This window comes from Myotis lucifugus, unplaced genomic scaffold (assembly GCF_000147115.1).
Source record: "Myotis lucifugus unplaced genomic scaffold, Myoluc2.0 scaffold_30, whole genome shotgun sequence".
NCBI lineage: Eukaryota > Metazoa > Chordata > Mammalia > Chiroptera > Vespertilionidae > Myotis > Myotis lucifugus.
This window is the reverse complement of record NW_005871078.1, coordinates 3,641,701-3,663,693: the sequence shown is the minus strand read 5'-3', so window position 1 is coordinate 3,663,693 and position 21,993 is coordinate 3,641,701. Positions and strand designations below refer to the sequence as shown.

The following is a 21,993-nucleotide window of genomic DNA, read 5'->3' as shown; positions in this document are numbered from 1 at the left end:
AGGTTCAGGAACAACTGAATCACCATCTGAAGGAACTGGGACAACCAGGTCATCTGCTAAAGGGACAGGGACAACTAGCCCAACAGGTGGAATGTCAGGAACCACAGCAGTATCACCTGTAGGATCAGGGACAACAGGAACATCAGAATCAGAAACAACTGAAACATCTGCTAAAGGGTCTCAAACACCTGAATCATCATCTGAAGCACCTGCAACAAGCAGGCCATCTGAGGGAGAGAAAGGAACCACTGGCCCAACAGGTGGAATGTCAGGAACCACTGGTGTGGCACCTGGGGAATTAGCAACAACTGGATCACCCTCTCAGGGTTCTGGGACACCAGAATCACCATCTAAAGGAACTGGGACAACCAGAACCCCAGCAGAAGGGAAAGGAACCATGGTCTCAATGGGTCACATGTCAGGAACTACTGGTGTAGCACCTGAAGGATCAGGGACAACTGGAACATCTTTCAGAGGTTCAGGAACAGGGGAGTCATCATCTGAAAGGCCAGGGACAACCAGGTCATCTGCTGAAGGGACAGGGACAACTGGCCCAACAGGTGGAATGTCAGGAACCACTGGTGTGGCACCTGGGGAATTTGCAACAACTGGATCACCTGCTCAGGGTTCTGGGACAACAGAATCACCATCTAAAGGAACTGGGACAACCAGAACCCCAACAGAAGAAAAAGGAACAACTGCTCCAATAGCTGAAATGCCAGGATCCACTGGTGTTACACCTGGAAGATCAGGGACAACTGGAACATCAGAATCTGGAACAACTGGGTCACCTGTTAAAAGTTCTAGAACAACTGAATCACCATCTAAAGGAATTGGGACAACCAGGACCCCAGCAGAAGGGAAAGGAACCACGGTCTCAATGGGTCACATGTCAGGAACTACTGGTGTAGCACCTGAAGGATCAGGGACAACTGGAACATCTTTCAGAGGTTCAGGAACAAGTGAATCATCATCTGAAGGAACTGGGACAACCAGGTCATCTCCTGGAGGGACAGGGACAACTGAATCACCATCTGAAGGAACTGGGACAACCAGAACCCCAGCAGAAGAGAAAGGAACAACTAATCAAACAGTTGAAATGCCAGGATCCACTGTTGTAACACCTGGAGAATCAGGGACAACTGGAACATCAGAATCAGAAACAACTGAAACATCTGCTAAAGGGTCTCAAACACCTGAATCATCATCTGAAGGACCTGTAACAAGCAGGCCATCTGAGGGAGGGACAGGAACCACTGGCCCAACTGGTGGAATGTCAGGAACCACTGGTGTGGCACCTGGGGAATTTGCAACAACTGGATCACCTGCTCAGGGTTCTGGGACAACAGAATCACCATCTAAAGGAACTGGGACAACCAGAACCCCAGCAGAAGTGAAAGGAACAACTGGTCCAACAACTGAAATGCCAGGATCCACTGGTGTAACCCCCCCAGGTTCAGGGACAACTGTAGGATCAGAATCTGGAGCCACTGGATCATCTGTTAAAGGTTCAGGAACTGAATCATCATCTGAAAAAACTACAACAACCAGACCATCAGCTGAAGGATCAGGGACAACTGGATTTGGAGCTGGTACCACTAGATCTACTCAAGGAAGATCTGGATCATCAACTGAAGTGGGAAGAACAACGATGATGCCAGGAAGTGATATTACCACATCTGGAGGTAAATCAATTTAGTCAAAAATAGACCTAAGAGTTTGGGTAATATGAGTTTTGGTCCAATAATTTGGAACTATACCTATAAATTTATCAGAATTAGACTATTTACTACTTGAATTTTTGAATAATATAGTAAATTTATAGAACATTATTGTTTTAAATTGATATTTCACACTTCTTAATAATTTGATGTTTCCATCCCCACTACATTTTTATTGACTAGATGCATTCAGAGAGTCAGGAGGAGCTACCACCCAGCCAAGCAGAGGAAGCACAGCTGGAGCAGGAGCCTCTGGGGCCACCTCTGCTGGGAACCAAGCAGGCAAGGCTCACCTGGGTGATACAGCACCCACATGCCTGACACCCAAATTGTGATGATGAGCTTAAGTTACTTACTAAAGCCTGAATTTTGGGAATAAAATTAAATTATAGTCTAGCTTTACTATTAACATTTAAAAATGAAATTTAGTTAAATGGATGTAAGTTTATTATTTTTACTAAAATGAATCATGTAAAGATAATAATCAATTGCCCCTTTACCCAGGCACAACTGAAGAATCATATGGAGAAACCACTGAAGCAGGCGAAAGCACAACCAGATTAACCACACCTGGTAACTCAGAAGAGTGGGAAGGGATGCTATTGGCTCAGGTTGTGGCTCAACATAAGGTTTTCTGACACATCTAATCATGAATATCAGTGTATTATAAATATAAAAATTAGAAAATCAGATCCAAGTTATCCAGTATTTAGAGCCTTATCTTTTAACTAGAGGCCTAGTGTATGCATTTGTGCATGAGTGGGGTCCCTCTGGATGGCCTTAAGGGATTGGCCTGAAACCCTCAGTCCAATGCTGCCTGCAGCTCCTACCTGCCGCTCCCACTCATTCCGGCCCCACTGTGCCTGCCGCTGGCTTGCACCCAATCAGTCCCAATCAGAAGAGGGTTGCACTGCTGCAACAGTGCTTGCCAACCATGAGCCTTGCATCTGGTGCCTTCCTAAGGGGAGTGGCCTGCAGGATCAGGCTGAAACCAGCTCTCCAACATCACCCGAGTGGTCCCAGATTGCTAGAGGGTGCAGGCCAGCCTGAAGGACCCTACCAGTGCATGATTGGGCTGGGGAAGGACCACGGGAGGGCTGCAGGGCATGTCCAGCCCATCTCTCTCAGTCCCAATAGGCTGGATCCCAGCAGCAAGCTAACCTACTGGTGGACAGGGCAGGTCATAGTGACTGGTCGACCGTCTGCCCCTTGGTGGTCAGTGCACATCATAGTCAGTGCACATCATAGTGAGCGGTAGAGCAGCCTTAGCATATCATTAGCATATTATACTTTGATTGGTTCGGTTGTTCTGCCATTTGGTCTATTTGCACATTACCCTTTTATTATATAGGATAGGTGCTTTCTCACCAGTACTGGAACTACAACACTCGAGCTCAAAGTAGTTACCGTGACAATGTCCAGGTTATATCCCCCCAAAATAAAAACACTGCTTGTGATTTTCCATTTTTAGTCTCAGGTTCCATAAGAAGCACCTCTGGCTCAACAATTCCATCAGAAAGTTCTACTGTAGGTAAGTAAACAGGGAATGCTAGATGTATGCTTTTTGTTTTCATGTTCTTTGGCTAGTTTCAAATGATAAAATAATTAATAAAAATACCAATTACATAATTAAAATCTCTTTAAATATATTATTTTGCTTAACTATTTGAATAAGGACAATTATGTCATTTTACTCATGAGGAACTTAAAAAAAAAGCCATTACCTAGGTTGGTCCAGGTTCCCCAGCCAATCAGCATGGAGCCCATGTTTTTATCCATTGCTTCCTGACTCCAGAGACTGATCTTCACATGTCATCCTCTAAGACAAATAAACAATGATCTTTAAAGTCCCATTAAGAAAAGCTTGCTTCTTATATGTACAAAACTTAAATTTTCCCCCTTTCTAACTATAATAACTGGAGCAACAGGTTTACAATTTTTTATACAAGAAAAATTGTGTCATTTGTTCCAAAACAGCAAGATTTGAGTCATTTTACTTGACAAAACTATAATTCTATTCTTTTATAAGTGAAAAGCTCATCACTTCCTTTCTTTTTTCAGTTATTCCAACCTGACATAAAATTTACAAATACTTATAGGACAATTTTTTCATAACAATACATGGACTAAATTATTCAAGGCTAGAGTACATTATTATTTAAGTTTCTGGACAAGTAATGTATCATAGTACTTGAGAAAGACATATCTCACTTTGTAAGTTATCTACTAGAACCTAAGATTTAGTGACTAAATTGTCTATTATTTAAGGAATAGATTGCTAATAATTTTTTTCTGGTAAAGATTTATGCAACATCTATTCTAACTACTGTTAAAAACGCCACTGGTGTAAATTTATTTTATAAACTAGCCACCAGGAAATAATTTATTCAAAAATTTGATTCAGACTAAATTCATAATTATTCTTTACTCATTCAATGGTTATATAAATGGAAATGAATTCACATGCTTATATTATTTATTGAGCACCAAGAGTATATTATAAACTAGTACCATGGCTACTAAGACATGTAACTATTAGGGCACAGTATGTATTTTATCTTTTGTACTGTTTGTAAATATTTTACTTGGGAAAAAGACAGTGGTTCTGTTTTCAGTTTGATAATTTATAACTTATAAATGATTTTTTACAAGAACACTTTACAGTTTTTTCCTCCAAGAGATCCCTCATCTTGACTTGAATTTTTAGGTAAACCCCTATGGAAATAACACTCCAGTTTTTTTAATAAAAAATTACATGTATTGGCTGTTGAAGCACTGAAGTGAATTTTTAAAATGCAATTCAGTAAGTATATTTTTAAATTGAAACATGAATTTAATCTTTCCTTTTTTAGGCCCAGAGAACAAAGTTCTACCAGAACTCATTGTAGGTAAGTTGAAATTAAAATGACAAAATACTATTTCTTCACAATGTAGTTTAAAATATTTCTATCTTTTCCATTTGAGCACTGAAAAATAACTGAGGGACTGTGATATTCTTTCTAAACTATAATTTAATATAAATTAATCTTTATGAATTGAGATAAATAAAAATGTACGTTTATATACATATATATATATATTGTGTTTTTAATTTTTAGTGCCACCAGGACAGGCTAAAGTAACAGGTAAGAAAATATAACTATATATATATATATATATATATATATATATATATATATGAAATTGTGTTACAGTAACTAGAATAGAAAATAAGATAGCAGAAGTCAATTTATCAGATTAATAAAACATAAACTTCAAATTAGAGTTTGGTAGCATAGAGCTTTTGTTTTTCCTGTTCTTATGCCTTCTGAAATAATAACAAAGGGGTATTGAATTTCTTACATAATATTTAAATTTTACATTGGTTGTGTGTAAACATACAAAATCAAGTAAATAAAGATAACTCTAGAAATATCCTCCTCAGTAAAAAAGAAAGTACCATACTTCTCAGTATATTAGCATTGTCACCTACCATTTTCATGAAAATTTTTAGCTTTTATGGCTTCCTGGTGTCTCTTTTAAGATTTAAGTTTTAAAAGATAAGCAAAAAAATAAGGTTGTTCTGTATAACATTTCACTTTTCTAAAAATTGTCCCCTTCTGCAGCCCGTTAGCATTTACATTCAGATACAAGCTCCATGAAGATCGATATTTTTGTCTTCTTTGTTCAATGATATAAAACCCCCTTTTGGTCCTTATGCGATGAGGTGTTTGGTTTCCACACTTGTCCATCTGATCCACTGAATTCTGACTTTGTTGAGTGGGCACCATGGGACATGCATCACTCAGTGTGCCATGCAGTGAGCTAAGAGATCTCTTAAAACAGCTATTTCCAACATAGGTGGAGTTGAAATATAAGAAAACCATCTCTATGGACACTATGGGAATTAAGAGGTTTATCGGCTTGCTGTGATAATATAATACAAAATACCTCTTTCCAACATCCCAGACACTCACAATGTTCTTGTCTATTTTCTCCCTCAGAGGCCACAACTACCAGAGGAGGTTCGGGCATCACTGGAAATGGATTCAGAACAGGTGAGAGGAAGCATCACATGCCTTCTGCTAACCACTAATTATGATGCTCATAGGAGAGCCAAGAGGGAGAAAGACTTTCTGGAGAGCTGTTCATATTTCCTTTATTAATACTGTATTTTGGGCCAACTGATCCTCTTTAAGTTTTAAAATTTTGTCCTGCAATGCTGCTAATAACAGAGTTCATAGTTATAGCTGTAATTCTTGAACATGGCATGATTGTCCAAATAGTTCTCAGTAATTTACTGATGTTATAAGACTTGAAGAGAAAAGTAAGAATATTTTCTATTCCTGAGAAGTAAAGAAGAGCTGCATAAACCCAGGAAACATGTCTGCCCCATATAGATGTTGGCCTTCCACACAAAAAAACAATGAATAGCACAATATTTTCTCAGTAGCTGTAATTTTCAGAACATTCATATCTTCTTCCGTTTCCATCCCCCAGCAGGTACCACTGTATCATCAGAAAGTGAAGTCACTGGGAAGAAAACAGGTGAGTGTGGGAGAAACCCAACCAGTTTACCAAAATAGAATGTTGCCAGGAGGTTGCCTCAGGTTGAGAACATTGTTCCTCTGAAAGTCTTGGGAAAATACATACAGCTCACCATCAAAGAAGAGGTAGACAGTGAGCCAGTTAGATTAAATGAAAATATAGTTAGGTTCTTTTTAGGTGCATGTTTTTTAAAAAATAAAACATGGTGACTACAGTTGAGTTGATTTTGTGTTTTAGGCACCACTGGGGTAACTCCTGGCACAACTGTTGCCCCAGGCAGTTCCAAAACAGGTGAGTCTACAATTTGAAATAGAATCTTCCTCACGTCTTCCCACAAATTAGATTTCCCCTCTGAGACTATTCATTGGAAGGTGTACCGTCGTATCTTCTCCATGATCCTGAAATATTCTTTAATCACTTCTTTCCTCATTCTCTCCCTCAGAGGCCACAACTTTCCTTGGGGAAAGTGAAACAACTACAGTTGGAGTAGAGACAGGTGAGTGCTCTAACTAATACCTGCATTTCATAAGAACATCTTAGAATAGTCTTCTGAAAATATATCTACACTATTGATATATGTTATGTCAAGCAATTTCAGACAAAAAGATAAGACAGTCCTTATATTGTTTATTGTTTACTGCTAGGACTTTCCTTGGGGAATACCTACATTTCATAGTAACTACTTTAAGAAATCTGCTGAAAATATATCTATACTATTTATGTATGTTATATTGAGTAATTTCTGAATTTGAACAAAGGCAAGCCAATCTTTATAGTGACCCCTTATTTCCCAGGCTCTCAAGGGCCTTTACTAGACCATCATGAAGTCGAACAAGTGATGGATAAATAGTTAAGTAGAGATTGAGTTTTCAGTTCCCCTCCAATAAAGAGATGTGACAGTTGAGGACTCAGTGAAATTGTTATAGAAAGAAATGTTACATGGGAGACCTATGGATGCCTTTTTGGCACTAAAGCTCACAGATATATAGTTTGCTGCTACATGGGGACTTTAGATTCCTATTTAAATCATGTAGTACACACACAATTGAGTTAAGAACCATTGACCCCTTCTTGTAGGTACTACTGGTATAGCCTCTGGAGAAACCCCGGGACCTGGAAGTTACATCACAGGTAAGTCTGCAAATACAAGTACAAACTGTTCATCAGCACCTTGGATAACATTCTGACAATAGCACAGTGTGGACTTTCCCACCACCTAGCCTTTACTCCTTTCCTTCTTTCCTCTGTCAAGGGCCACAACTTCCATGGGAAGAAGTAGGACCACACAAGGAGAATTTTTAGAAGCTGAACTTGTTAGTTGGAGGTGTTTTTGTTGTTGTTGTTGTTGTTGGTTTTTAAATCAAATCCCTGTTTATGTGGCTGTAGGGAACATAATGAGTGGGCAGCTGAGCTGAGGAAATGGGTTTGCATTTCCTCTGAGAACATAGCATGCTAGAGTCACAAATCTGGGTCACCCAGGAATTCCATTGCCTCACATGTTATTTCTAGAGGGCTAGGCTTCCAGAGCTGTTTGTTGTGTGGCAGGGATGAGGCCAATCTTCAGACCATCCCCTGCCTGCCAAGGCTGCAATACTTGTACATGGTTTGACATTTTCCCACAAAACTTGCTAAGGCCTACCTAGCTCACTGCCCTAGTTATCATGTTTAGTGTTTACTGCTGGACTCCAGCTGCTCAAATATAAGGCACATTAGGATAGGGATCTTAGAATATTCTACTCACCAATACATCCAAAGGCCTAAAACAACATTGCACAGTGGAATGAGGAAATGTGCACTTGTGTTGAAGCTTCACTCTACTTGCTTTAATAGGTAGCACCACGCTTTCACCTGGAGCCAGCAGCAGCTCACAGAAAACCAAACCAGGTAGGATACACTAAATAAATTTTCTTAGGAGAGTAGTAGAGTCACAGATTTCTCTTAAACATCAGAATATCAAAATACCTCAAGCAATTGATGAGTAACATTTAGAAAGTTGAATCCATTATCTGCCTCTTTTCTCCGTTAGGCACCTCTGCCACACCAGGGAGCCCAGAGACTGGAAGTGAAACAGGTGAGGGTGACATAGGACTCCTTTCACTTTCACTGGGATGTGTGGAAAGGGAAACTCTGGTAGAAACAATGATTAGTAGGTTGTTCAGGATAGAAAGTTGTAGTGGGTCACTGATGGCTTGTTATTTCTGAAATAGAAGTCTCAGGCATGGCTGTCTAGGAGTTCAAGGCCATGGAGTTAATGTAGTTTGAAGGAGAGAGCTAATGCTGTGCTGATGCCTTTATATTTCTCATATTTAGGTGCTACACAGGGACTCACTAGGACAACCAGTGTATCTGAAGGTTCCAACACAGGTGGGTTAACAAGAAGTCTCCATATATAAACTCATAATGTAGTTAGTAGACGTGCTCTGATTTAAAAAAATCACATAATTCTCTTCTCATATCTCAAATCCTTTATCATTTTCTTCCTTCAGAGGCCACAACGTTAACAGAAAGCAGTGGCACTTCTGGAACTGGATTCAGAACTGGTGAGAAAGAGTTCCAGCAGTTGGGGTTTACTATTAATGGTGACTCTTCTTAGTCTGGCCTGCTGGGAGGGGTGCTTTCCTGCAGAGTGGTTTGCACGTGTCTCAATACTGGCTTCTAGTCTCACGTGTATAACTTTGTACAGAAGGGCTGGTGGTAAAATCGGTATGGGAGGTTTAACTTGTGATGGCATACACATCACTAAGCAAATATTTATGAAGGGAATCATCCTGGATGAGGCCCAGAAATCAAAATTTTAAAAAGATTCCCAGGTGATTCTAATGTGCAGCCAAGATTGAGAACCACTGCATTAAGAGATCTTTGAATATTCTGCTTACTGATATATCCAAAAGCCAAAACAATATTGGACAAAAGACTTGCTTAAAAAATGTCAGTGGAATGATGAAACATATGCTTATGTTGAAGCTTCACTCTACTTGCATTGATAGGTACCACCACACTTTCACCTGGAGCCAGCAGCAGTTCGCAGAAAACCAAGCCAGGTAGGTAGGATAGACCAAATAAATTCATCATATGAGAGTATTAGGACCACAGAATTCCAATTTAAACATCAGAATATCAAAATACCTGAAATAATTGATAAATAACATTTAAAAACATAACCCCATCATCAATCTTTTCCCTCCTTTAGGCACCACTGTCACACCTGGAAGTTCGGGGACTGGAAGTGAACCAGGTGAGGTGTCTTAAGATTTCCTTCCATTAATGGGGGGATAAGGACACATATGTAATACCTTAATCAATACAGAAATTTAAAAAAAAAAGATTTCCTTCCACATTCAGTGGGATCTAAGGAAAAGGGAACTCCAGTAGGAACAATAATTAGAAACTCGGTCAAAAGAGGAAGTTATGGAAAGTCATTGATGGCTCATTTCTTTCAGAATTAGAGGTCTCAGGTAAGGTCTTCTAGAAGTTCAAGGCTGCATAGGTGCTTCAGGATGAGGGGTATCTAATACTGTGTTGAAGTCTTTATCTTTCTAATTTTTAGATGCTACATGGGAATTCTCTAGGATAAGCCTTATATTCTTTCTTGTTTCAGGTACTACTGGTATAGTCTCTGGAAAAACTCCGGAACCTGGACCTTACACCACAGGTTAGTCTGGAACTACATGTAAAAGCTGGACATTAGCTCCTTGGATGATATATTTTGAGTAGCACAGTGTGGACTTTTCCACCAACTAGTCTTTACTCCTTTCTTTTCTTTATCAGAGGCCACAACTTCCATGGGAGGAAGTGGGACCACCCAAGCAGGACTTCTGGAAGGTGAGCTTTTTAATGCTAATTAATCTCTAGAATGAACACAGGGGGGGCAGGTGCACTGAGGAAATCTGCCTTCATTTGTTTGGGAACACAATATGCCAGATTCAAACACCATAGTTGACCTTGGAATTCCATGGCCTCACATATACCCATCTGGATTTTCAGAGGCCCAAGCTTGCAATCTAGTTGTTGGATGGTAGGGATGAGGCCCATCTGTGGACCAGTCCCTGCCTACAAAGGCCCCAGTACTCATATTTGGATTAGCATTTTTCCATAGCACTTAATTGACATCTGCCCCATTGACCATTTCATTGTGTTTATTGTTTACTGCTATCCTTCAATTGATAGAATATAAGGCACATTAGGGGAGGGATCTTTGGTTATAGTGCTCACGGTTACATTCAAATGCCTTACACAAAATTGCACAGAAGACTTAATAAGTATCAATGGAACATGAAACTTAATCTTATGTTAAAGCTTCACTCTACTTGTGTTAATAGGTACCACAACACTTTCACCTGGAGCCACCAGCAGTTCACAGAAAACCAAGCCAGGTAGGGTCACTAAGTAAATTCACCATAGGAGAGTATTAGAGTCACAAAGATCTACTTTAAACCTTGGAATGTAAAAAACTCTCAGGTAATTGATAACTAACTTTTACAAAGATGACAACACCATGTGTCCTTTTCTTCCTTTAGGCACCTCTGTGGCACCAGGGAGTCCAGGGACTGGAAGTGAAACAGGTGAGGGTGACATAAGACCTCCTTTCTCTTTCGCTGGCATCAATAAAAAGGAAACTCCAGTAGCAACAATGATCCACAGGTGGGGCAGGAAAGGACATTGTGGAAAGTTATGGACAGTTAGTTATGTTCCCTCTGACACAGAGATCCTAAGGATAGGTCTTCTGGTCATTCAAGGACACACAGCTGCTTCAGTACTGAAGAGGGAGCTAATGCTTCATTGATGCCTTTATCTTTCTCATCTTTAGGTTCTACACAGGAATTCCCCAGGACAACAATCATACCTGGGAGTTCCCACACAGGTAGGTTAACACGAAGAAATCTCCATATTTAAAACCATAATATAGATATTAGGTCTGCTCTGATAAAATATCAAATAATCCTTTTCCTAATATTCCAATTCCCCTGACCTCACCCTGCACTAATTTCTTCCATCAGAGGCCACAACGGTAACAGAAAGCAGTGGCACTTCTGGAAGTGGATTCAGAGGTGGTGAGTAAGAGTTCCTGCAGCTGGGAGTTTAATATTAACTGTGACTATTGTTACCCTGGCCTGCAGGGAGGTATGCTTTCCTGCAGAGTGGATCACACATGCTGCCAGTTCGTAGATGTAACATATCCTGGAAAAGCTCTCAATACTGGCTTCTAATTGTTCCAGTTGTAACTTTCTAAAGTGGGGCTGGTGTTAGAATCAATATAAGAAGTTTATCCTGTGATGGCATACACATCACTAAGATGTTAGGAGAAGCTCAGAAATATTATGTATCTGAGAAGGAGCCAAAACAATGAGAACTCTTAAACAGGCCTATTGAGGGAAATTCTCTAGGCCAACTATTATACCTGGGAGTTCCCACACAGATAGGATAACAAGAAGAAATCTTCATATTTAACCCCATACTGTAGTTAGTATTCTTGTTCTGATCTAATCTGTCAATAATTTTTTCTGTAATATCCCAAATCCTCTGACCTTACCATTCATCATTTCTTCCTTCAGCTGGCACTCCTGGAACAGGATCCAGACCCGGTGAGAATGAGTACCTCACAGTTGGGGTTTACCATTAATTATGACCCTCCACAAGCTCCCATTTTGGAGGTGTTCTTTCCTGCAGAGTTGTTTGTATTTACTCAGTATTTTCTTTGATTTAACATATTATTAATACACTTTCAATGCCTGCTCATGCCTCACAGCTGTAACTTCCTTACGAATGGCTATTGGTGAAATCCCTGTAAGAGGTTTCCTCTTTGATGGCATATACATCACCAAGATGATAGAAGACCCGAGAATATTCTATATGTGGGTAGAAGAGAAAGCAATGTGAACTCTTAAGCCTATGCTACATATAGGTCCTCTTGCTCAAAAGTGCAATAAGGATAGTCAGTAGTTTTTGACACATTCAAACAGTTTTCTGGTTTTCCTCTCACATTAGGCGCCACTGCAGTGCCACAAGGCCAAGCAACTGGGAGTGTGACAGGTGAGCCTGGGAGAAACCCAGATTTGTCTTCATTTTAAGAGATTAGAATGTCTGTAGAGAGTGCCTTACATTGGAAATATTGCAATTTTTACTACTTTCTTAATGATATAGATTATAGGAAAGGTATATTACTGTCAACTCATCAGGAAGTAGTGAAAGGGCCCTTTGATATAACAAAGATACACTTAGATTCCTTCTAGAGGCAGGTCTTTAGGAGCTGTATAGGAATCACCAAGATTCGCCATTGAAATCTCAGAACTTTTGTGTTTCAGGCACCACTGGACCAGTTGTTGGCACAACTGTTGTACCTGGCAGTTCCAACACAGGTAAGTCAACAAGGTGGCAGGGAATATTTCAGATGAGATTTCTCTTCTATTGTTATCCTGTGTAGCAGAACTACCGTACCTTTCTGTGGTCCTCAAATAATTTTCAATGATCTCTAACCTCTTTTCCTCTATAGTGGAGGATAGGGCTTCTGTAGAAGATGGTGGAATAACAAGAGGTTGTTTGTTTGTTTTTTCCCTTCTCTTAGAAACCACAACTTCCACAGGAGGTAGTAAGGCTACGCATGGAAGATTGCCAGGAGGTAAGCTTCTTAGTCCAAAGCCTAGGAAATTGATGACAAACTTTTACAAAGATTAAGCATCATCTGCCTTTTTCTTCCTTTAGGCACCTCTGTCACACCTGGGAGTCCAGGGACTGGAAGTGGAACAGGTGAGGGTGACATAAGACCTCCTTTCTTTTTCACTAGGATCTTGGAAAAGGGTACTCCAGTAGCAACAAAGATCCATAGGTTGGCAAGGAAGGACATTGGGTAAAGTTATGGACAGTTAGGTTCCCTCTGAAACAGAGATCCTAAGAAAAGGTCTTCTGGTCATTCAATGACACACAGCTGCTTCAGTGCTGAAGAGGGAGCTAATGCTGTGTTGATGGCTTTATCTTTCTCATTTTAAAGTCCTACACAGGAATTCACTAGGAAAATCATTATATCTGGGGGTTCCCACGCAGATAGGTTCACAAGAAGAAATCTCAACATTTAAACCCAATATCATTATGTCTCCACTGATAAAATATCAACATAATTCTTCTCTCATATCCCAAATCCTCATTCCTCACCCTTCACCATTTTCCTCTTTCAGAGGCTACAACTTCAACAGAAGGCAGTGGCACATCTGGAAATGGATTGAGAACAGGTGAGGAAAAGTTTCCGCAGTTGGGATTTACCATTAATGATGGCTCTGCTTAGCCAGGCTGCTGGGAGGGGTGCTTTCCTGCAGAATGGTTCTCATTTGCTTCCAGTTCTTAGATTTACAATATTTTGGAAAACTCTCAATATTAGCTTCCAGTCTTACAGGTGTAACTATGTAAGGAAAGGCTGGTGGTCAAATCAGTATGAGAGATTAAACTTGTGATGGCACAGACATCACTAGGATGTCAGTGTGAGATGAGAAATATTATCTATATGAGGAGAGGGAAAAGCAATGTGAACTCTTAAACAGGCGTATCCTATGCACAGGGGTTCTTGCTCAAAATGCCAATAATTATATCAATAGTTTTCTGGGACATTGAAATATTTTCCTGTTTATCCTTGTATGGTAGGCACCACTGTGAGGATGAGAGATGAATGTAGGAGAAAGGCCCCTCTTTAACCATATTGACTGAATGGAATTTCTGGGACAGTTTCTCATGCTGAGAACATTACTGTTTTTATTGCTTTCTTACTGATGTTGGTCATATTAAAACCAGATTCTCACCTCATCAGGAAGTAGAGACAGGGCCCTTTGCTATAACAAAGATACACCTAGATCCCTTCTGGAGGGAGGACGTCAGGAGATGGACAGGACACCTGTTGATGATCTGAAACCTTTTATGTTTCGGGCACCACTGGAATAGCCCTTGGAACAGCTGTTGCTCCTGGCACTTCCAAATAGGGAAGGCAACAGGGTGACATAGGATTTTCTCATGCACTCTCACAGGTTAGTTGTCTGCACTGATATTATTCATTGCGGGACTATCACCATGTATTTTCAATGATCCTGAAATATTCTTTCATTACCTCTTTTCTACCCTATTTCCCCCAGTAGCCACAACATTCAAAGTGGCACAACTAGAATTGGAATAGACACAGGGGAGTGCTACTAAGCTAACACCTACATATCATAATAACCTTCTTAAAGCAGTCTTCTAAAAGTTCTACACTATTTATATATGTTACTGTTGGGAAAGTTCAGATTTTAAAAAGATAAGCTACACATTACATTGCCTTCTTATTGCCTAAGCTTACAAGGGCCTTCAGTAGACAACCATGAGTCTAACTAATGACCAATAAATAGGTAGCATATAGAGAGATATTTCTCTCTTCCTGCTATAAAAGGAGACATGATAGTTGAGAACTCAGTAAAATAGTTATAGAAAAAAAATGTTGCATGGGGCACTTTGGATGACTTCTTGGCAGTAAAAGTGACAGGGTTGTAGTTTTCTATTACATGAAGATGTATATTTTTATTTAAATCACGCGATGAGAAAAAAATTGAGCTAGGATCACCACGATTTTCTTCTTGTAAGTAATACTGATAAAGTTCTGGAAAACCTCTTGAACAAGGAAGATATGTCACAGGCAAATCTGGAAATACAGGAAAAACATGACATTGGCGGCTTGTATGATGTATTCTGACAATAGCCAAGTGTGTACTTTCCCACAACCCAGTCTTACTCCTTCCCTTCTTTTCTCTATCAGAGGCCACTACTTCCACAGAAGGAAGTGGGACTACCCAAGCAGGACTTGTAGGAGGTGAGGTTTATTTTAAACTGATTCTCTGGCTTTTTGAATCAAATCCCTGTTGTGTGGTGGAGTAAACATTTGAGGGGAAGGTGGGCAAAGGAAATGGGCCTGTATTTCCTGGGGGAACACAGCATACCAGATTCACAAACTTACATAAGCCTGAAAACAATATTCTCATATTTCCCCATCTAAATTGCAAGGCCCAGGCCTACAGAGCTAGTTCTTTCATTGACAGGTATGAGGCCACCCTGTGGCCCTGCTCCTGCCTATCACGGCCCCAACTTTTATATATGGTTTCACATTTTCTTATAGCCTTTACTAACATCTGTCACTTTGAATTAATCATGTTTGTTCATCACTGTTGGTCTCCACTTGCTAAAATGTAAGCTACGTTGGGGGAGGGATCTTTGAATATTCTGCTCACTGACATATCCAAACGCCTAAAACATTGTTACACACAAAAGATGCTTATAAATATTTGTGTAATAGTGAAATGTGTATTTATTTTGAAGTTCACACTACTTGTGTTAATAGGTACCACAACACTTTCACCTGGAGCGAGCAGCAGTTCACAGAAAACCAAGCCAGGTAGGGTCACTAAGTAAATTCACCATAGGAGAGTATTAGAGTCAGGAAGTTCTACTATAAACCTTGGAATGTCAAGAACCCTCAGATAATTGATAAATAACTATTACAAAGATGAAGACACCATGGGCCCTTCTTTCCCTTTTAGGTACCTCTGTCGCACCAGGGAGTCCTGGGACCGGAACTGAGACAGGTGAGGGTGACATAAAGACTTCTTTCACTTTACTAGGACCTATGTGAAAAAGAACTCCAGTAGCAACAATGTTATATAGGTGGTCAGGAGATGAAATTGTGGAAAGTCATTGACAGTTCATGGCCTTCTGAAACAGAAATCCTAAGGAAAGGTGTTCTGGTCATTCAAGGACACAAAGCTTTTTCAGTACCAAAGAGGGAGCTAATGCTGTGTTGATGGCTTTATCTTTGTCATATTTAGGTGCTAAACAGGAATTCACTAAGACGATCATTATATCTAGGAGTCCCCACACAGATAGGTTCACAGGAAGCAATCTCCATATTTAAACCCAATAACATTATGTCTCCACTGATACAATATCAACATGATTCTCTCATACCTCAAATCCTCACTCCTCACCCTTCACCATTTTCTTCCTTCAGCGGCTACAACATCAACAGAAGGCAGTGGCACATCTGGAACTGGATTCAGAACTGGTGAGAAAGAGTTTCTGCAGTTGGGGGTTTACCATTAATGATGGCTCTTCTTAGCCTGGCCGCTGGGAGAGGTGCTTTCCTGCAGAGTGGTTCTCATTTGCTTCCAGTTCTTCTTAGATTTACCATATTTTGGAAAACTCTCAATATTGGCTTCTAGTCTTACAAGTGTAACTTTGTAAGGAAAGGCTGGTGGTGAAATCAGTATGAGAGATTAAACTTGTGATGGCATAGACAGCATTAGGATGTCAGTGTGAGATAAGAAATATATATCTGAGGAAAGGGAAAAGCAATGTGAACTTAAACGGGCATATCCTAAGCAAAGAGGTTATTGCTCAAAATGCCAATAATGATATCAGTATTTTTCTGGGACTTTGAACTACTTTTCTGGTTATCCTTGCAGGGTAGGCACTCTGTGAGGATGAGACATGAACCCCTATTTAGGAGAAAGGCCACCCATTAACCATATTTGACTGAATGGATTTCTGGGACAGTTTCTAATGCTGAGAATGTTACTGTTTTTATTGCTTTCTTACTGATATTGGTCATAGCAAAAACAGATTCTCGCCTCATCAGGAAGTAGAGACAGGGCCTTTTGCTATAGCAAAGATATACCTGGAGCCCTTCTGTAGGCAGGAGGTCAGGAGATGGACAGGACACATGTTGAAGATCTCAAACCTTTTGTGTTTCGGGCACCACTGGAATAGCCCTTGACACAGCTATTGCTCCTGGCACTTCCAACATAGTGTAGGCAACAGGGTGACATAGGAATTTCTCATGCCCCCTCACAGGTTAGTTGTCTGCACTGATATTATTCATTGCGGGACTACTACCATGTATTTTCAGAGATCCTGAAATATTCTTTAATTTCCGCTTTTCCACCCTATTCCCCCCCGTGGCCACAACATTCAAAGTGGCACAACTAGAATCTTAACAGACACAGGGGAGTGGTGCTGAGCTAACACCTGCATTTCATGATAACCTGCTTAAAGCAGTCTCCCCAAAATTTTTGACACTATTTATATATGTTATGTTGTGAAAGTTCAGGTTTTTAAAAGATAAGCTAGATATTACATTGCCACCTTATTGCCAGATCTTACAAGGGCCTTCAGTAGACAACCATGAGTCTCAAGAATGACAAATAAATAGGTAGTATAGAGAGAGATATTTCTCTCTTCCCGCTATAAAAAGAGACATGATAGTTCAGAACTCAATAAAATGGTCATAGCAAAAAATGTTACGTTGGGGCACATAAGGATGAATTCTTATCAGTAAATGTCACAGGATTACAGTTTGATATTACAAGAAGATGTAGATTTTATTAAAATCATGTGGTAAAAAAACAATTGAGCTAGGACCACCACTATTTTTTTCTTGTAAGTAATACTGATAAAGTCTCTGGAAAACCTCTTGAACCTGGAAGATATGTCACAGGCAATTCTGAAAATAAAGTAAAAACATGACATTGGCGGCTTGTATGATCTATTCTGACAATAGCCAAGTGTGTTCTTTCCCACCACCTAGTGTTACTCCTTCCCTTCTTTTCTCTATCAGAGGCCACTACTTCCACGGAAGAAAGTGGGACTACCCAAGCAGGACTTGTAGGAGGTGAGTTTTATTTTAAACTGAATCTCTGGGGTTTTGAATCAAATCCCTGTTTGTCTGTAGAATAAGCACTTGAGTGGGAAGGTGGGTGAAGGAAATTGGCCTGTATTTCCTCTGGGAAGACAGCATGCCAGAGTCACAAACTTACAAAAGCCTGAAAACAATATTCTCATATTTCCCCATCTAAATTGCAAGGCCCAGGCCTACAGAGCTAGTTCTTTCATTGACAGGTATGAGGTTACCATGTGGCCCTGCTCCTGCCTATCAAGGCCTCAATTTTTATATATGGTTTGACATTATCTTATAGCCTTTACTAACATCTGTCACTTTTACTTTTCATGTTTGTTGATCACTGTTGGTGTCCAGCTGGTAGAATGTTAGCTACATTAGGGGAGGTTTCTTTGAATATTCTGCTCACTGACATATCCAAATGCCTAAAACATTATTACATAGAAAAGATGCTTAATAAATTTTTGTGGAATCATGAAATGTGTATTTATTTTGATGCTCACAATACTTGCTTTAATAGGTACCACAACACTTTCACCTGGAGCCAGCAGCAGTTCACAGACAACCAAGCCAGGTAGGCCACTAAGGAAATTCAACATAGGAGAGTATTAGAGTCACACATTTCTACTTTAAACCTTGCAGTGTCAAAAGCCTTCAGGTAATTGATGACAAACTTTTACAAAGATGAAGCATCATCTGCCTTTTTCTTCCTTTAGGCACCTCTGTCACACCAGGGAATCCAGGGACTGGAAGTGAAACAGGTGAGGGTGACATAAGACCTCCTTTCTCTTTCCCTGGCATCAATAAAATAGGAAACTCCAGTAGCAACAATGATCCATAGGTGGGGCAGGGAAGGACATTGTGGAAAGTTATGGACAGTTAGTTAAGTTCCTTCTGAAACAGAAATCCTAAGGATAAGTCTTCTGGTCATTCAAGGACACACAGCTGCTTCAGTACTGAAGAGGGAGCTAATGCTTCCTTGATGCCTTTATATTTCTCATCTTTAGGTGCTACACAGGAATTCCCCAGGACAACCATTATACCTGGGAGCTCCCACACAATAGGTTAACATGAAGAAATCTCCATATTTGAAACCATAATATAGATATTAAGTCTGCTCTGATAAAATATCAAATAATCCTTTTCCTAATATTCCAATTCCTCTGACCTCACCCTGCACTAATTTCTTCCATCAGAGGCCACAACCTTAACAGAAAGCAGTGGCACTTCTGGAAGTGGATTCAGAGGTGGTGAGTAAGAGCTCCTGCAGCTGGGAGTTTAATGTTAACTATGACTATTGTTACCCTGGCCTGCTGGGAGGTGTGCTTTCCTGCAGAGTGGATCACACATGCTGCCAGTTCTTAGATGTAACATATTTTGGAAAAGCTCTCAACACTGGCTTCTAGTTGTTCCAGTTGTAACTTTCTAAAGTGGGGCTGGAGTTAGAATCAATATGAGAATTTTATCCTGTGATGGCATACACATCACTAAGATGTTAGGAGAAGCTGAGAAATATTATGTATCTGAGAAGGAGCCAAAACAATGAGAACTCTTAAACAGGCCTATCGAGTGAAATTCTCTAGGCCAACTATTATACCTGGGAGTTCCCACACAGGTAGGGTAACAAGAAGAAATCTTCATATTTAACCCATACTGTAGTTAGTATTCTTGTTCTGATCTAATAGGTCAATAATTTTTTCCGTAAAATCCCAAATCCTCTGACCTTACCATTCATCATTTCTTCCTTCAGCTGGCACTCCTGGAACAGGATCCAGACCCGGTGAGAATGAGTACCTCACAGTTGGGGTTTACCATTAATTATGACCCTCCACAAGCTCCCATTTTGGAGGTGTTCTTTCCTGCAGATTAGTTTGTATTTACTCAAAATTTTCTTTGATTTAACATATTTTTAATACACTTTAAATGCCTGCTCATGCCTCACAGCTGTAACTTCCTTACGAATGGCTATTGGTGAAATCCCTGTAAGAGATTTTCTCTTTGATGGCATATACATCACTAAGATGATAGAAGACCCGAGAATATTCTATATGTGGGTAGAAGAGAAAGCAATGTGAACTCTTAAGCCTATGCTACATATAGGTCCTCTTGCTCAAAAGTGCAATAATGATAGTCAGTAGTTTTTTGACACACTCAAATAGTTTTCTGGTTTTCCTCTCACATTAGGCGCCACTGCAATGCCACAAGGCCAAGCAACTGGGAGTATGACAGGTGAGCCTGGGAGAAACCCAGCTTTTGTCTTCATTTTAAGAGAATGGAATGTCTGGAGAGAGTGCCTTACATTGGAAATATTGCAATTTTTAAAACTTTCTTAGTGATATGGATTATAAGAAAGGTATATTATTTTCAACTCATTAGAAAGTTGTGAAAGGGCCCTTTGATATAACAAAGATACACTTAGATTCCTTCTAGAGGCAGCTCTTTAGGTGCTGTATAGGAGTCACCAAGATTCGCCTTTGAAATCTCAGAACTTTTGTGTTTCAGGCACCACCGGCCCAGCTGTTGGCACAACTGTTGCACCTGGCAGTTCCAACACAGGTAAGTCAACAAGGTGGCAGGGAAGCTTTCAGATGAGATTTCTCTTTTATTGATATCCTGTGTAGCAGAACTACCCTACCTTTCTGTGATCCTCAAATAATTTTCAATGATCTCTAACCTCTTTTCCTCTATATTGGGGGCCAGGACTTCTGTAGAAGATGGTGGAATAACAAGAGGTTGTTTGATTGTTTTTTCCCTTCTCTTAGAAACCACAACTTCCACAGGAGGCAGTAAGGCTACTCAGGGAAGATTGCCAGGAGGTAAGCTTCTTAGTCCAAAGCCTAGGAAATTGATGACAAACTTTTACAAAGATGAAGCATCATCTGCATTTTTCTTCCTTTAGGCACCTCTGTCACACCTGGGAGTCCAGGGACTGGAAGTGGAACAGGTGAGGGTGACATAAGACCTCCTTTCTTTTTCACTAGGATCTTGGAAAAGGGAACTCCAGTAGCAACAATGATCCATAGGTGGGCAAGGAAGGACATTGCATAAATTTATGGACAATTAGGTTCCCTCAAAAACAGAGATCCTAGGAAAGGTCTTCTGGTCATTCAAGGACACAGAGCTGCTTCAGTACTGCAGAGGGAGCTAATGCTGTGTTGATGGCTTTATCTTTCTCATTTTAAAGTCCTACACAGGAATTCACTAGTACAATCATTATATCCGGGGTTCCTCTCACAGAGAGGTTCACAAGAAGAAATCTCCATATTTAAACCCAGTATCATTATGTCTCCACTGATACAATATCAACATAATTCTTCTCTCATATCACAAATCCTCCTTCCTCACCCTTCACCATTTTCCTCTTTCAGAGTCTATAACGTCAACAGAAGGCAGTGGCACATCTGGAACTGGATTCAGAACTGGTAAGAAAGAGTTTCCACAATTGGGGTTTACCATTAATGATGGCTCTTCTTAGCCTGGCAGCTGGGAGGGGTGCTTTCCTGCAGAGTGGTTCTCATTTGCTTCCAGTTCTTAGATTTACCATATTTTGGAAAACTCTCAATATTGGCTTCCTGTCTTACAGTGTAACTTTGTAAGGAAAGGCAGTGGTGAAATCAGTATGAGAGATTAAACTTGTGATGGCACAGACATCACTAGGATGTCAGTGTGAGATGAGAAATATTATATGAATGAGGAGAGGGAAAAGCAATGTGAACTCTTAAATAGGCATATCCTATGCACGGGGGTTCTCGCTCAAAATGCCAATAATTAAAACAATATTTTTCTGGGACATTGAAATATTTTCCTGTTTATCCTTGTATGGTAGGCACCACTGTGAGGATGAGAGATGAATGTAGGGAGAAAGGTGCCTCTTTAACCATATTTGACTGAATGGAATTTCTGGGACAGTTTCTCATGCTGAGAACATTACTGTTTTTATTGCTTCCTTCCTGATGTTGGTCATATTAAAACCAGATTCCCACCTCATCAGGAAGTAGAGTCAGGGCCCTTTGCTCTAACAAAGATACACCTAGAGCCCTTCTGGAGGGAGGATGTCAGGAGATGGAC

At 40.1% G+C, this 21,993-nt stretch overlaps 1 protein-coding gene across 1 annotated transcript in view; it reads left to right on the top strand.

Annotated features, from left to right (window-relative positions):
• The window catches only part of MUC19 (mucin 19, oligomeric), a 105,796-nt gene that overhangs the window by 57,208 nt on the left and 26,595 nt on the right, over window positions 1-21,993 (top strand). The window contains 43 exon segments of the mRNA XM_023752268.1: window positions 3-1,685; window positions 1,905-2,003; window positions 2,226-2,294; window positions 3,193-3,252; window positions 4,574-4,609; window positions 4,820-4,846; window positions 5,705-5,758; window positions 6,201-6,248; window positions 6,486-6,539; window positions 6,691-6,744; window positions 7,326-7,379; window positions 8,079-8,132; window positions 8,275-8,319; window positions 8,559-8,612; window positions 8,735-8,788; window positions 9,236-9,289; window positions 9,439-9,483; window positions 9,847-9,900; window positions 10,017-10,070; window positions 10,568-10,621; window positions 10,766-10,810; window positions 11,056-11,109; window positions 11,246-11,299; window positions 11,801-11,830; window positions 12,234-12,278; window positions 12,551-12,604; window positions 12,811-12,864; window positions 12,948-12,992; window positions 13,418-13,471; window positions 15,016-15,069; window positions 15,595-15,648; window positions 15,794-15,838; window positions 16,261-16,314; window positions 17,866-17,919; window positions 18,446-18,499; window positions 18,642-18,686; window positions 19,122-19,175; window positions 19,676-19,705; window positions 20,110-20,154; window positions 20,428-20,481; window positions 20,688-20,741; window positions 20,825-20,869; window positions 21,294-21,347. Coding sequence (XP_023608036.1) covers window positions 3-1,685; window positions 1,905-2,003; window positions 2,226-2,294; window positions 3,193-3,252; window positions 4,574-4,609; window positions 4,820-4,846; window positions 5,705-5,758; window positions 6,201-6,248; window positions 6,486-6,539; window positions 6,691-6,744; window positions 7,326-7,379; window positions 8,079-8,132; window positions 8,275-8,319; window positions 8,559-8,612; window positions 8,735-8,788; window positions 9,236-9,289; window positions 9,439-9,483; window positions 9,847-9,900; window positions 10,017-10,070; window positions 10,568-10,621; window positions 10,766-10,810; window positions 11,056-11,109; window positions 11,246-11,299; window positions 11,801-11,830; window positions 12,234-12,278; window positions 12,551-12,604; window positions 12,811-12,864; window positions 12,948-12,992; window positions 13,418-13,471; window positions 15,016-15,069; window positions 15,595-15,648; window positions 15,794-15,838; window positions 16,261-16,314; window positions 17,866-17,919; window positions 18,446-18,499; window positions 18,642-18,686; window positions 19,122-19,175; window positions 19,676-19,705; window positions 20,110-20,154; window positions 20,428-20,481; window positions 20,688-20,741; window positions 20,825-20,869; window positions 21,294-21,347 — 3,837 coding nt within the window.